The 16260-nt window shown below is 45.0% G+C and overlaps 1 protein-coding gene across 1 annotated transcript; it reads left to right on the plus strand.

The window, feature by feature from the left end:
- Window positions 1-14896: 14896 nt before the first annotated feature.
- LOC130285413 (taste receptor type 2 member 8-like) lies at window positions 14897-15793 on the plus strand. The gene has a single exon (XM_056536774.1). It carries the CDS (start codon window positions 14897-14899, stop codon window positions 15791-15793), a length of 897 nt encoding a protein of 298 aa, XP_056392749.1.
- The last annotated feature ends 467 nt before the right edge of the window (window positions 15794-16260 follow it).

The following is a 16260-nucleotide window of genomic DNA, read 5'->3' on the forward strand; positions in this document are numbered from 1 at the left end:
TGCAGTCGTTCCCTGCACAGGAGTTGGTGAGTTCACACCTTGGCCCTGTCAGTAAATCGGACAGTAAATTAGCAAGACCATAGTCAACGTGGGATATCTCCAAGTGTCAAGTCGGTCATAGTTAATAACAAGTCAAGTCAAGTGGGTGTAAATAACCATAAGTGTAAAGCACCATAAGCAAGGCAACAGTACTCCCAAGGGTTACACTGCATTCCTTCTATTCTGCTCTGTACTGCGAGTATTGTACCATCTGCTCCTGCCTCAGTAAAAAGACAGTTATTCGTAACCTGGAATCAGTGTGTTTATTGACTCAGGAGAAGCTGTCTCCACCTTGGACCATATTGGTTAACAGTACCCTGGCATCACAAACTGACAAGCATATCTTGCACCCCCAAGTCACCACAATCAGTCAATCTCTGAATGTCTGAAGTGTTTTAAGGTTGTTAGCCCTTAACTATCTCATGATGAGGATTGTGTCTTCGCTGCAGGATGCTACCACTTTGCCATCTTGCAGTAGAATGAAAATATAGAATGAAAATATATTTAAACATTATCATATATATATAATAATTCAGTAATATGTCTTTCACATCTCTGCTTTTAGCTTGTGCAAAACATTAGCTCATATGTAACAGATGGCAAAAACCTTCTTTCCAGCAGCATTGTCTCACTATCAAGATTGAACTTTTTTCGATCAAATAGATAATGATGTTGTACCAGAATACATGTTGATTCATGTCCTGAACAAACGCTTGATATTGTTTGCCTAATAATGACCGATCAATAAATGTCAGTGTCAGGCTGACCTGGGGGAAAGAGGAACAAATTATGATTACTCAGCGCTTAAAGAAAAAAACAGGACTATAAGCTTAGCGCATGACAAAACCGCATACATGTACACATACATGTAATTGAATGATGAACGATAATATGGGTGTTGATTTATGTTAATCTTTAGGCTGTCAGGATTTGGCAGGCTGATGGTGGATCCTCTGTATCAGTGAGGGATTGGCGTGGACCGTACTGGTGGACCGGTTCTAAGTTGCTACTGGTATTCGCCAGAACCCTCCGCAAAGCGGGATGGACTTGCAGCGGCGGTAGCAACCAGGTCGTGTCCACCGGTAGCGGCTCAACCTCACTGACTGCTGAGACTGGCGTGGTACAGAAGGACAAGGCAAGAGCAAGGTCGGACATAGCAGAAGGTCAGGGCAGGCAGCAAAGGTCGTAGTCAGGGGCAACAGCAGAAGGTCTGGAACACAGGCTAGGAACACACAAGGAAACGCTTTCACTGGCACAAGGCAACAAGTTCCGGCAATGCTAGAAAGCAGAAGGGTTTTTTTATAAGCCTGGACACAGGTGCAGGTACTGATTGGGCCAGGCGCCAATCAATGGCGCACTGGCCCTTCAACCCCTTAAGGTTTTTCCGTTTTTGCACTTTCGTTTTTTCCTCCTTACCTTTTAAAAATCATAACCCTTTCAATTTTCCACCTAAAAATCCATATTATGGCTTATTTTTTGCGTCGCCAATTCTACTTTGCAGTGACATTAGTCATTTTACCAAAAAATGCACAGCGAAATGGAAAAAAAAATCATTGTGCGACAAAATCGAAAAAAAAAACGCCATTTTGTAACTTTTGGGGGCTTCCGTTTCTACGCAGTGCATATTTCGGTAAAAATTACACCTCTTTATTCTGTAGGTCCATACGGTTACAATGATCCCCTACTTATATAGGTTTGATTTTGTTGCACTTCTGGAAAAAATCATAACTACATGCAGGAAAATTTATACGTTTAAAAATGTCATCTTCTGACCCCTATAACATTTTTATTTTTCCACGTACAGGGCGGTATGAGGACTCATTTTTTGCGCCATGATCTGAAGTTTTTACCGGTATGATTTTTGTTTTGATCGGACTTTTTGATCACTTTTTATTCATTTTTTTAATGGTATAAAAAGTGAACAAAATGGTATAAAAAGTGAAAAAATTAATGATATATTTTTATAGTTCGGACATTTATGCACGCGGCGATACCACATATGTTTATTTTATTTTTTTTACACTGTTTTATTTTTTTTATGGGAAAAGGGGGGTGATTCAAACTTTTATTAGGGAAGGGGTTAAATTACCTTTATTCACACTTTTTTTTTACTTTTTTTTTGCAGTGTTATAGGTCCCATAGGGACCTATAACACTGCACACACTGATCTCCTATGCTGATCACAGGCGTGTATTAACATGCCTGTGATCAGCATTATCGGCGCTTGACTGCTCCTGCCTGGATCTCAGGCACGGAGCAGTCATTCGTCGATCGGACACCGAGGAGGCAGGTAAGGGCCCTCCCGGTGTCCGTTCAGCTGTTCGGGACGCCGCGGTGAAATTTCACCACGGCGGTCCCGAACAGCCCGACTGAGTCACTTTCAGTTTCACTTTAGAAGCGGCGGTCAGCTTTGACCTCCACTTCTAAAGGGTTAATACCGCACATCGCCGTGATTGGCAATGTGTGGTATTAGCCGCGGGTCCCGGCCGTTGATGAGCGTCGGGACCGACGCGATATGATGCAGGATCGCGGCGCGATCCCTCTTCATATCGCGGGAGTCCTGCATCGTCAAGGGGTTAAATCTCAGAGAGCCGGTGCGCGCGCACCCTAGGGAGCGGCGCCGTGCGTGCCGGGACTGAGCGAACGGAAGGACGGGGCAGGTGAGGAGACTGGGATGCGAGCTGCGGGCGGGTCCCGCTACGTGGGTCGCATCCCCGCCGGAGACAGTAATGCAGTGCTCCCGGTCAGCGGGTCTGACCGGGGCACTGCACGGAGGTGAATGCCGCGAGCGCTCCGGGGAGGAGCAGGGACCCGGAGCGCTCAGCGTAACAGAGGCCTTATAAACCCTTGTAAAATGCTTTAATAAACAGAAGAGATTTGGTAATCTGAACCGTGGGTCAGCTGTCTCATTTCTCCTACGAAGTATGCATCATATATTCACTTTGGCCGGGAATAGATAAGCACTGTATACCTGAAGAAGTCATTCTACTTCAGTTGGTGCCCGAACAGGGACCTTGAGTTCTGGCTTCTCTGGGAGGAAAGTTACACTATACAAGGCATTGGGCCAACCAACGGATGCACATGGGGGATTGATCAGCTCCACAGTACGGTAGGACAAAATTTTCTTGTAACCTAGCCAGTACGCTGTCTCCCCCGCTTGGTTGATTATGACTTAGCCGGTTGCCTCGCAGGCCACAAAAAGGTTTTGTTTTTGCTCTAGGTCTATTTACTTGACCTGTCACTAAGAGTGTTCATCTGTTGCCCAGGTATATGTGTTGACGTGTGGGTGTGTGTACTTGTTCCCGGGAATGCATGGTGGGTTGGGCCTCTGGGGAATTAAATAAGCCGAGGACACTAATAACTGTTGCTATGGATACTTCCGTTCTGTCAGTCAGCCAAGGTATTAGTGGATTAGGTGCTTGATGCCAAAGGTTCAAAGAGTCTCCCTGGAGGCGGTCTTGAACATGCATGTATACAAGGAAGTATAACATGGGAGCCCTTGGCCTATAAGACTTTCCTGTGACCCTCCCTTGAAACTGTGCATGTGTGTGTATGGGCAGACTCTCTGAGAGGTTGCATTCCAGGGAAAACTAATAATCCTTCCTCCAGGGATCTGTGAGAGAAGGTATTAGTGAATTTGGCAAGTCGCCAGAATACGTGCACAAGCACAGGGATTTCTCTGGCAATAAGATACCTCTGGGATCTGTCCTAGGAAGTATATTGTACATTGTTTGTATATGTCATGTCATAAGTGTGTCTGTGTTGTCAATTAAGTTGTTGAGTAGGATTGATTGTCTCAGTGTTTCCTAAAGAATGTTCCTTGGAGTTTTTGGTCCAGTGTGTGCAAGTGGTAGGAGCAGATTGTTGTAAATAGCTTGATAGGATTGTTGTCAGAAATAGAGACTCAACATTTTGGTGAAAAAGAAGGTGATTTATGAAGGGAAATGCATGTGAATATTAAAATAGTTGAAAAGTTGGAATATACTGATGGTTAATGGATAGAGGTATTCATATACAGCAGTGTTATACACAGTATGTGTATACAGTTATAAGCTGAAAGGCAAAGGGAAATGTAAAGGTGACTGCTGCAGTTTAGGAGGATGATGCTGCAGAAGAGGGAAACCCATGGAGTTGGATTAGCAGAGCTGAAAGTGTTTATGCATGTGATATTATGGTACAGGAATGCAGAATAGTCCAAGAAGTTTGTTTAAACTGTAAAACAGTGTTAATACTTTGTTCAGGAATGTACTGAAGGTGTCAGGGGGGAACCGTAGGGGTCCCCTGGATCAATGAGGGAGATGAATGAAAGGAATGCAGATGATGTGCTAGGTCTCTGGGAAAGTTGGGTGTATATAGTCATGTGATGACGTTCATAGAATGGTTCTTGTGATATTAAGTATGTTGTATAAGTGTGATGTAGATGAATACATGGAGTATGACCAGTGAATGTTTTTGGGTGAAGTTGTTTATATAAGTGTTTATGTTGTAATGGATCCTTTTAAATTGGTAAAGAAAAAAAAAACAATCCTTGTGGTATTAATTGAACCTATCTGATGATATTTTATTAAGTTCCTAATAAATTTTGTTTTCACAGATTTCACAGGATGGATGAAAAAAATGAAATGTGAAAGGAAATGCAATTAATGGTCTGATTATATTATAGTAGTAACCAGAGAAGAAGTTTGGCCAAGGAAAATAAAATAAAATGTAAAATAAATTAAAAAGTGATCATTATTTAATGAATGAATATATTACCTTAAAGGGGTACTCCACCCCTAGCATCTTATCCCCTATCCAAAGGATAGGGGATAAGATGTCAGATTGCCTGGGTCCCACTGTTGGGGACCCCAGCGATCTCTGCTGCGGCACCACGCCATCATTACTGCACAGAGATAAATCGCTCCATGCGTAATGACGGGCAATACAGGGGCCGGAGCATCGTGATGTCACAGCTCTGCCCCCTCATGACGTCACGGTCCGCCCCCTCAATACAAGTCTATGGGAGGGGCGTGGTGGCCATCACGCCCCCACCCATAGACTTGCATTACGGGGGTGGGCCGTGACGTCACGATGCTCCGGCCCCTGTATCACCGGTCATTACGCACAGAGCAAGCGTGCTCTGTGCAGTAATGATAATGGGGTGCCACAGTGGAGATCCCGATGGTCCCGAGCAGCGGGACCCCGGCAATGTGACATCTTATCCCCTATCCAAATAGATGTCTAGGGGCGGAGTACCCCTTTAAGTATTTAAAATCAGCTAATGGTTTATTGTTTATAAATAATCTGCATTGAAGGTGATTTTTTCCGAAATGTTGAAAGAGCTCTGTATATATATATTTTTTAATTCTTTTACATTTTGTATTTGATGAGAATGTGGGCCCTGTGTGTTGTAAGTTGAGTGTTTGTAAATGTTGGTATTGTTACATGTTACATGTGTATTGTATGTCTCCTTGTAAAGTAACACGGGGATCAAGGCAGACACCTAGACGTTCGATCGTTATTGAGGAATGACCAAACCGGAGGGAGGATAAAAAGCAAGACTCAAAGGGGTGGTGACCAGTGACATAGAGGAGTGGGAGGAGAAAGGCGGGACTTATAGGAAGATTGACAGAACAGCCTTGGTCTATTGAAACACAGTCACATTAAATTGAAGAAACATATCTACTGTTTAAACTTGAGTGTGTTTACATACTCTCTACATTGTATTTATTTGAATAATATAAATTTTGAGTGGATAACTTTATAGTGATAATTTTATGTAACACGAAGATGCTGATTGTCTTAAACTTCTAAGGTTAAAAATTCAAGAGCCGTGATAGGATATCAGAGAATCCATGGTTGATGCTGAGATATAAATGCAAGTTTGTTCCAAGTAGTGTAAAGATGTAATACATAAGACAGGATATATGGTGACCACATGCAGAATGAAGTTCTACTGCAATTAACCACTCGATCTGAGCTGGTGGCTCAGAGAAGTAGAGTTGAAGGTATTCACTGAGATGTGTAAAATATCTGAAGGTAAGACATAATGAGTACGAGTACACTTTTTTTTACCGCCCACAAGTAAGGGCCTATTGGAGTGAAGGTTTTCTTGAATCCTGGGACGAACTAATCTGTAGTTGGCAATTCAACTGTTCAAAGTTCGAGAGTGACCAGAGAAAGTAGACATTGTAAAGATCAGAGCCACATGACGGAAAATGCCCCAGAAGCCAAGAGGACTAAATGGTGAATGAGTCTGCCAAGACTGCAGTGCTCCTGTCCTCCCACAATGATGGTACAAAGTGTACAGGTGGATTGGGAATGTGGATCTGTCTGGTTAAGTCTCTTGCTGGAACCGGCAATGCTTGCTGAGAGAGACCAATGGAAGAAGAAGAAGGTGGTACAGGGCAAAGGCGGCATCTGGATGAGTTGGTAAGAAACTGAGTGTGCCAGCAGTCTTGTACCCCATAGTAACATATATGACCCCATACACTAAGCAGAAGGGAGTTATGTGTGTAGTAATGTCCGTACATTGGATGGCCTCAGGATTCAACAATGCAGAAAGGAGGTTTGTACAGACGTCATCATTTACATCTGTTATGACCTACGTACACGCTACCAACACGCTCCATAATCATCTTACCTGTTTCAGAGACTATGAGTAGACTTCATCTAACTGCCTGGGGTGGGCCAATATCAGTATCTCCTTGTCTGACTATACTAATTCCCTAACCATAGATACAGTAAAAAATACAAATAAGAACCTTTTGTAGAGTTGTGCCTAGTTCAGATTCTGTAATTGTCACCCATTTCCTTAAAACCTATGAGGAAATAAGTGAGGAAAGAGACACTTACATATAAGGATCCTGTATAGATGTATCTAAGATATATTCTCTGATAACTGTTAAATCTATGTCTGTACATAACCATGGTTGTTCCAGAGGGAAAGATAATCACAATGGATTGTTATGATGTGACTTTGTATGAGGAGAATCAGTAGGTGAACATGTACAAATAGCAGGATGAACTTTTATCATCTGTTGTGTTCTACCATGCCTGAAGTAGATGTGTGAAAAAGCAATGGCCAATGCTACTCCCTTGATGACAAACACCGACTAACGTACAGCAAGAAGAAAATGAGTTGGAGAAGTACATAGGACAGATGAGATAGAAATCTTATTTTAGGGCAAAAATTTTGAAATATATTATCAAAATGGGGGAATTGCAGTAGAATGAAAATATAGAATTAAAATATATTTAAACATAATCATATATATAATTATTCAATACAGTCTATGTCACTTTAATTCAGTAATATGTCTTTCACATCTTTGCTTTTAGCTTGTGCAAAACATCAAATAGATAATGATGTTGTACCAGAATACATGTTGATACATGTCCTGAAAAAACGCTTGATATTGTTTGCCTAATAATGACCGACAATAAATGTCAGTGTCAGGCTTACCTTCTGGGGGAAAGAGGAACAAATTATGATTACTCAGCGCTTAAAGAGAAAAACAGGACTATAAGCATAGTGCATGACAAAACTGCATACATGTACACATACACGTCATTGAATGATGATCGATAATATGGGTGTTGATTTCTGTTAATCTTGAGGCCTTATAAATCCTTGTAAAATGCTTTAATAAACGGAAGAAATTTAGTAATCTGAACCGTAGGTCAGCTGTCTCATTTCTCCTATGATGCATGCATCATGTATTCAATTTGGCAGGTAATAGATAAGCACTGTATACATGAAGAAGTCATTCTACTTCAATCTCTGTGAGTGGTCTCTGTATTGGTGGTTGGCTCAGGGAGAAAAGGCAAAGACAAATCTGTACCCAGACAAAGGTCTTGGGGTGGCCCTTAAAGAGGCCGGAAAAAGGCAAATCTTTTTACAGGAAAGGAAGCAGAAGCAGGAGAAATGAGGAGGAAGCCATTACCAGGGTGCGGTGGTGAGAAGTAACCGGCAGCTGTCTCTACCAGGAGGCACAGAACACTGGCAGGAGAGAACTGCAGGCGTTACAGCTACCAAATATTTTAATTCAAGACAATCCCACCGCTGCCACCAAATGTAATGCAGTGGATTCAAAGACTGTCTGAATAAAGTCCCACATAATAATCCCCATATTCTCTTACCACTTGAGCAGTTTGGGCACATGAGATGAGCTTTAAATCTTTGGAATATTTTGCCGTGTCACTTACATAATTAATTGAGAAGCCTAAAATCTCCAAATGTCATCCATTTCAACATACAATATAACAGCCATGAATGACTATGAATATGTTCTGCTTAGTTGTTTGACCATCAAGTACAAGTATTGTGGAGCAAAGAAAATCCTCAGTGAACTCACATCAGCCGAGATACTTGACGCCGGTCATATGATATGTTGTTATTCTAACCTAATGTTATTGACGTCGGCTGAAAGTAAATCTATATCTTTCCAATTTACATTTCTCCTCAGCCAGGTGAGGAGACCAAGAAGCCTTCTCATCCCCCTTATATGAGGAATACTCTATATATGTTCCCTCAAGAACCTCAGTGCTGCTCTATGACTGATAAGTGATGTCCATGAAACCAAATTAAAGGTTCCTCATCTCTTCATTCTTTAATCAATGAAAAATTTTAATAAATATTTACTTATCAATTTAAAAAATACAAATTATTAGTTAATCATATGGGCACATTAATAACTATTAATTACACACATTTCATTTTTATTATTCATGTGAAAACAATAATTACTGTTACGCCGAGCGCTCCGGGTCCCCGCTCCTCCCCGGAGCGCTCGCTACACTTCCCTCACTGCAGCGCCCCGGTCGGTTCCACGGACCCGGGGCGCTGCGTTACCACCTCCGGCCGGGATGCGATTCGCGATGCGGGTAGCGCCCGCTCGCGATGCGCACCCCGGCTCCCGTACCTTACTCGCTCCCCGTCAGTTCTGTCCCGGCGCGCGCGGCCCCGCTCCCTGGGGCGCGCGCGCGCCGGGTCTTTGCGATTTAAAGGGCCACTGCACCGCTGATTGGTGCAGTGGTTCCAATTAGTGTTTACACCTGTGCACTTCCCTATATCACCTCACTTCCCCTTCACTCCCTCGCCGGATCTTGTTGCCCTAGTGCCAGTGAAAGCGTTCCTTGTGTGTTCCTTGCCTGTGATTCCAGACCTTCTGCCGTTGCCCCTGACTACGATCCTTGCTGCCTGCCCCGACCTTCTGCTACGTCCGACCTTGCTTCTGTCTACTCCCTTGTACCGCGCCTATCTTCAGCAGCCAGAGAGGTTGAGCCGTTGCTAGGGGATACGACCTGGTCACTACCGCCGCAGCAAGACCATCCCGCTTTGCGGCGGGCTCTGGTGAAAACCAGTAGTGACTTAGAACCGATCCTCTAGCACGGTCCACGCCAATCCCTCTCTGGCACAGAGGATCCACTACCTGCCAGCCGGCATCGTGACAGTAGATCCGGCCATGGATCCCGCTGAAGTTCCTCTGCCAGTTGTCGCTGACCTCACCACGGTGGTCGCCCAGCAGTCACAACAGATTGCGCAACAAGGCCAACAGCTGTCTCAACTGACTGTTATGCTACAACAGTTACTACCACAGCTCCAGCAATCATCTCCTCCGCCAGCTCCTGTACCTCCTCCGCAGCGAGTGGCCGCTTCTGGAATACGACTATCCTTGCCGGATAAATTTGATGGGGACTCTAAGTTTTGCCGTGGCTTTCTTTCCCAATGTTCATTACACTTGGAGATGATGTCGGACCAGTTCCCCACTGAAAGGTCTAAGGTGGCTTTCGTAGTCAGCCTGCTGTCTGGAAAAGCCCTGGCTTGGGCCACACCGCTCTGGGACCGCAATGACCCCGTCACTGCCTCTGTACACTCCTTCTTCTCGGAAATTCGAAGTGTCTTTGAGGAACCTGCCCGAGCCTCTTCTGCTGAGACTGCCCTGTTGAACCTGGTCCAGGGTAATTCTTCCGTTGGCGAGTATGCCGTACAGTTCCGTACCCTTGCTTCAGAATTATCCTGGAATAATGAGGCACTCTGCGCGACCTTTAAAAAAGGCCTATCCAGCAACATTAAAGATGTTCTGGCCGCACGAGAAATCCCTGCTAACCTACATGAACTCATCCATCTTGCCACTCGCATTGACATGCGTTTTTCCGAACGGCGTCAGGAGCTCCGCCAGGATATGGACTCTGTTCGCACGAGGCGTTTCTTCTCCCCGGCTCCTCTCTCCTCTGGTCCCCTGCAATCTGTTCCTGTGCCTCCCGCCGTGGAGGCTATGCAGGTCGACCGGTCTCGCCTGACACCCCAAGAGAGGACACGACGCCGCATGGAGAATCTCTGCCTGTACTGTGCTAGTACCGAACACTTCCTGAAGGATTGTCCTATCCGTCCTCCCCGCCTGGAAAGACGTCCGCTGACTCCGCACAAAAGTGAGACAGTCCTTGATGTCTACTCTGCTTCTCCACGTCTTACTGTGCCTGTGCGGATGTCTGCCTCTGCCTTCTCCTTCTCTGCTGTGGCCTTCTTGGACTCTGGATCTGCAGGAAATTTCATCTTAGCCTCTCTCGTCAACAGGTTCAACATCCCGGTGACCAGTCTCGCCAGACCCCTCTACATCAATTGTGTAAACAATGAAAGATTGGACTGTACTATACGTTTCCGCACGGAGCCCCTTCTAATGTGCATCGGATCTCATCACGAGAGGATTGAACTGTTGGTCCTCCCCAATTGCACTTCTGAAATCCTTCTTGGACTTCCCTGGCTTCAACTCCATTCCCCAATCCTGGATTGGTCCACTGGGGAGATCAAGAGTTGGGGGCCCTCTTGTTCCAAGGACTGCTTAAAACCGGTTCCCAGTAAACCTTGCCGTGTCCCTGTGCTTCCTCATGTAACCGGTCTCCCTAAGGCCTATATGGACTTTGCGGACGTTTTTTGCAAAAAACAAGCTGAGACTCTACCTCCTCACAGGCCTTATGATTGTCCCATTGACCTCCTCCCGGGCACTACTCCACCCCGGGGCAGAATCTATCCTCTGTCCGTCCCAGAGACTCTTGCCATGTCTGAATACGTCCAAGAAAATTTAAAAAAGGGCTTTATCCGTAAATCCTCCTCTCCTGCCGGAGCCGGATTTTTCTTTGTGTCCAAAAAAGATGGCTCTCTACGTCCTTGCATTGACTACCGCGGTCTTAATAAAATCACGGTTAAGAACCGCTACCCCCTACCCCTCATCTCTGAACTCTTTGATCGTCTCCAAGGTGCCCATATTTTTACCAAACTGGACTTAAGAGGTGCTTATAATCTCATCCGCATCAGAGAGGGGGATGAATGGAAAACGGCATTTAACACCAGAGATGGACACTTTGAGTATCTGGTCATGCCCTTTGGTCTATGCAACGCCCCTGCCGTCTTCCAAGACTTTGTTAATGAAATTTTTCGTGATCTACTATACTCCTGTGTTGTTGTATATCTGGACGATATCCTGATTTTTTCTGCCAATCTTGAAGAACACCGCCAGCATGTCCGTATGGTTCTTCAGAGACTTCGTGATAATCAACTCTATGCCAAAATAGAGAAATGTCTGTTTGAATGCCAATCTCTTCCTTTTCTAGGATACTTGGTCTCTGGCCAGGGACTACAAATGGACCCAGATAAACTCTCTGCCGTCTTAGATTGGCCACGCCCCTCCGGACTCCGTGCCATCCAACGTTTTTTGGGGTTCGCCAATTATTACAGGCAATTTATTCCACATTTTTCTACCATTGTGGCTCCTATTGTGGCTTTAACAAAAAAAAATGCCGATCCCAAGTCGTGGCCTCCTCAAGCGGAAGACGCCTTTAAACGACTCAAGTCTGCCTTTTCTTCGGCTCCCGTGCTCTCCAGACCTGACCCATCTAAACCCTTCCTATTGGAGGTTGATGCCTCCTCAGTGGGAGCTGGAGCTGTCCTTCTACAAAAAAACTCTTCCGGGCATGCTGTTACTTGTGGTTTTTTTTCCAGGACCTTCTCTCCGGCGGAGAGGAACTACTCCATCGGGGATCGAGAGCTTCTAGCCATTAAATTAGCACTTGAGGAATGGAGGCATCTGCTGGAGGGATCAAGATTTCCAGTTATTATTTACACCGATCACAAGAACCTCTCCTACCTCCAGTCTGCCCAACGGCTGAATCCTCGTCAGGCCAGGTGGTCTCTGTTCTTTGCCCGATTTAATTTTGAAATTCACTTTCGGCCTGCTGATAAAAACATTAGGGCCGATGCTCTCTCTCGTTCCTCAGATGCCTCTGAAATTGAACTCTCTCCTCAACACATCATTCCTCCTGACTGCCTGATTTCCACTTCTCCAGCCTCCATCAGGCAAACTCCTCCAGGAAAGACCTTTGTTTCTCCACGCCAACGCCTTGGGATCCTCAAATGGGGTCACTCCTCCCATCTCGCAGGTCATGCGGGCATCAAGAAATCTGTGCAACTCATCTCTCGCTTCTATTGGTGGCCGACTCTAGAGACTGATGTGGTGGACTTTGTGCGAGCCTGCACTATCTGTGCCCGGGATAAGACTCCTCGCCAGAAGCCCGCTGGTTTTCTTCATCCTCTACCTGTCCCCGAACAACCTTGGTCTCTGATTGGTATGGATTTTATTACTGACTTACCCCCATCCCATGGCAACACTGTTATTTGGGTGGTCGTTGATCGATTCTCCAAAATGGCACATTTCATCCCTCTTCCTGGTCTTCCTTCAGCGCCTCAGTTGGCTAAACAATTTTTTGTACACATTTTTCGTCTTCACGGGTTGCCTACACAGATCGTCTCGGATAGAGGCGTCCAATTTGTGTCTAAATTCTGGAGGGCTCTCTGTAAACAACTCAAGATTAAATTAAATTTTTCTTCTGCATACCATCCTCAATCCAATGGACAAGTAGAGAGAATTAACCAGATCTTGGGTGACTATTTACGACATTTTGTTTCCTCCCGCCAGGATGACTGGGCAGATCTTCTACCTTGGGCCGAATTCTCGTATAATTTCAGAATCTCTGAATCTTCCTCCAAATCTCCGTTTTTCGTGGTGTACGGCCGTCACCCTCTTCCCCCCCTCCCTACCCCCTTGCCCTCTGGTCTGCCCGCTGTGGATGAAATTTCTCGTGATCTTTCCACCATATGGAAAGAGACCCAAAATTCTCTCTTACAGGCTTCTTCTCGCATGAAGAGATTCGCAGATAAGAAAAGAAGAGCTCCTCCCATTTTTTCCCCTGGAGACAAGGTATGGCTCTCCGCTAAATATGTCCGTTTCCGTGTCCCGAGCTATAAGTTGGGACCACGCTATCTTGGTCCTTTTAAAGTTTTGTGTCAAATTAATCCTGTCTCTTACAAACTTCTTCTTCCTCCTTCTCTTCGTATCCCTAATGCCTTTCACGTCTCTCTTCTTAAACCTCTCATCCTCAACCGTTTTTCTCCTAAATCTGTTCCTCCCACTCCTGTTTCCGGCTCCTCGGACATCTTCTCTGTCAAAGAGATTTTGGCCTCTAAAAAGGTCAGGGGAAGAACTTTTTTTTTAGTGGATTGGGAGGGTTGTGGTCCAGAAGAGAGGTCCTGGGAACCTGAGGACAATATCCTGGACAAAAGTCTGATCCTCAGGTTCTCAGGCCCCAAGAAGAGGGGGAGACCCAAGGGGGGGGGTACTGTTACGCCGAGCGCTCCGGGTCCCCGCTCCTCCCCGGAGCGCTCGCTACACTTCCCTCACTGCAGCGCCCCGGTCGGTTCCACGGACCCGGGGCGCTGCGTTACCACCTCCGGCCGGGATGCGATTCGCGATGCGGGTAGCGCCCGCTCGCGATGCGCACCCCGGCTCCCGTACCTTACTCGCTCCCCGTCAGTTCTGTCCCGGCGCGCGCGGCCCCGCTCCCTGGGGCGCGCGCGCGCCGGGTCTTTGCGATTTAAAGGGCCACTGCACCGCTGATTGGTGCAGTGGTTCCAATTAGTGTTTACACCTGTGCACTTCCCTATATCACCTCACTTCCCCTTCACTCCCTCGCCGGATCTTGTTGCCCTAGTGCCAGTGAAAGCGTTCCTTGTGTGTTCCTTGCCTGTGATTCCAGACCTTCTGCCGTTGCCCCTGACTACGATCCTTGCTGCCTGCCCCGACCTTCTGCTACGTCCGACCTTGCTTCTGTCTACTCCCTTGTACCGCGCCTATCTTCAGCAGCCAGAGAGGTTGAGCCGTTGCTAGGGGATACGACCTGGTCACTACCGCCGCAGCAAGACCATCCCGCTTTGCGGCGGGCTCTGGTGAAAACCAGTAGTGACTTAGAACCGATCCTCTAGCACGGTCCACGCCAATCCCTCTCTGGCACAGAGGATCCACTACCTGCCAGCCGGCATCGTGACAATTACTAATAATAATGCACAATTTACTTCTCTTTTCATTATTCATCATATAATGTTCTATGTTGATTTTGTAAAATTAAACAAAAACTTACTTAAATTAAAAAAAATATATAATTCTTTCCCCTACAGAGAAGAGAGATAATCTGCTGCTATATGTGAACTGCTGAAGAACCAAACCTAATAGATGTCGGGGGAAATTTACTTACACGTAAGTTGTCTAAAAATTGGACAGATTCCAGTTTTGCATATATTCAAACTCAAACTAAGAAAATGAGGCAAATCCAGACTGAATATTTACTGGAGACAAAGGGACCTTCCTTAGAAAAAGGAAAGTAGAATTACCTGGATGTCCTAAGCTGATAACCGGGGTCTTCAACTCAACCAAACCACTTAGGGCAGATTGAAGCACATTGAGCAGTCACCATCTAAATAACATTAAAGATAAGTTGAGAAGACATTGTGCTGTCAGATCTTCCTGGTGTAACCTCAGCTCCTGACATGGATTCCAATGTGGAGACTCTTTTAGTCATTATCCTTCTTGAAGTCATTGTCGGGTTCCTCTTTAGCTTCTTTATAATAATTTTCCTTTATGTTAAAGTATTTCAAAAGAAGAATATGATGACCTACATCAAGATCCTGATCCCTCTGAATGTGTCCAACATAAGCTTCACCTGCATGTTAGCTTTTAACTTTATCATTGGTTTCCTATGGCCGGAAGCCTACACCAAGACCATTGTGATTCAAACTCTTTCTTACATGACCTTGTACAGCATCACATCCAGTTTGTGGCTCAGCGCTGTACTTTGTGTCTTCTACTTCATGAAGATCGTCCCTTCCCAGCCCGGAGTCCTCATAACACTGAAGAGAAGGATTGATGCAGTTGTCTTGTGGTTGATAATATTGTCAGAAGTTGTGTCACTTGCTGGAAGTTTTCTATCATTGCTTCCTTCCCACTCACAAACAATCCAAAGGAATTCATCGATAACTACGTCTGAGCTGATGGAAGAGACCAAGGCAAAGAGTTTGAAATTTGTTATCATTGTCCTGCTTCTAAACTCTCTGCCGTTCCTGGTCATCATAATGACAACCATTGGCAGCATTGGACTCCTCAGCCTGTACAACCATCAGGTTCAGAAGAACGTGATGACGACTTCAGGAAACACCCGTGTCAGGGATTATGGAGCGGCCATCCAGACTATGATAGGGCTCCTGGTTTTCTATGTCTTGCTTTTTCTTTGTATTATCCTTAGTATGCTGAATGTATTTTCATATTGGGACATAGGTTACTGGTTATGTGTGATTTTTGTTTTCTCGAATACCACAATCCTGCCCGCTCTTCTCATCTATGGTAACCCTGGACTGAAGGAAGCCATTAAACAGATGATTACTCGCTAAATGATCTCCAGGGCTTAGGGAAGGAATGCTTTGTAATATATGGTAACTTGTGTCCAGAATATGATTGTCTTGTGTCTGTAGTCGGCTTTATTGTTGTATATTGCTTATTAAGAAGTATTTTAAATGTAGATATGCCATATATATCCCATAGATGCAGCTCAAACCTCTGTGACCCAGAATAACTGGGCCATAATGACTGTGGACAATTATATTGTACGGCGTCAATGTTAAAATGTTTAGTTACAAGCTCCATTTGGTGTAGAGTGATCTTCAGACATAAATTTCAAGGCTTCACATGTGATCTGCAAGTGTGAGGCCCTTTGTTCCTGTTTTGAAAAACATTTTATAGCCTAAGACAAGCACATTGGTAACGAAAGAGCACCCCCATTAGAAGTGTTTACCCAAACACCTTTTGGTATATATATATATATATATATATATATATATATATATATATATATACAGTG

The sequence above is a fragment of the Hyla sarda genome, chromosome 8, assembly GCF_029499605.1.
Source record: "Hyla sarda isolate aHylSar1 chromosome 8, aHylSar1.hap1, whole genome shotgun sequence".
Classification (NCBI taxonomy): Eukaryota; Metazoa; Chordata; class Amphibia; order Anura; family Hylidae; genus Hyla; species Hyla sarda.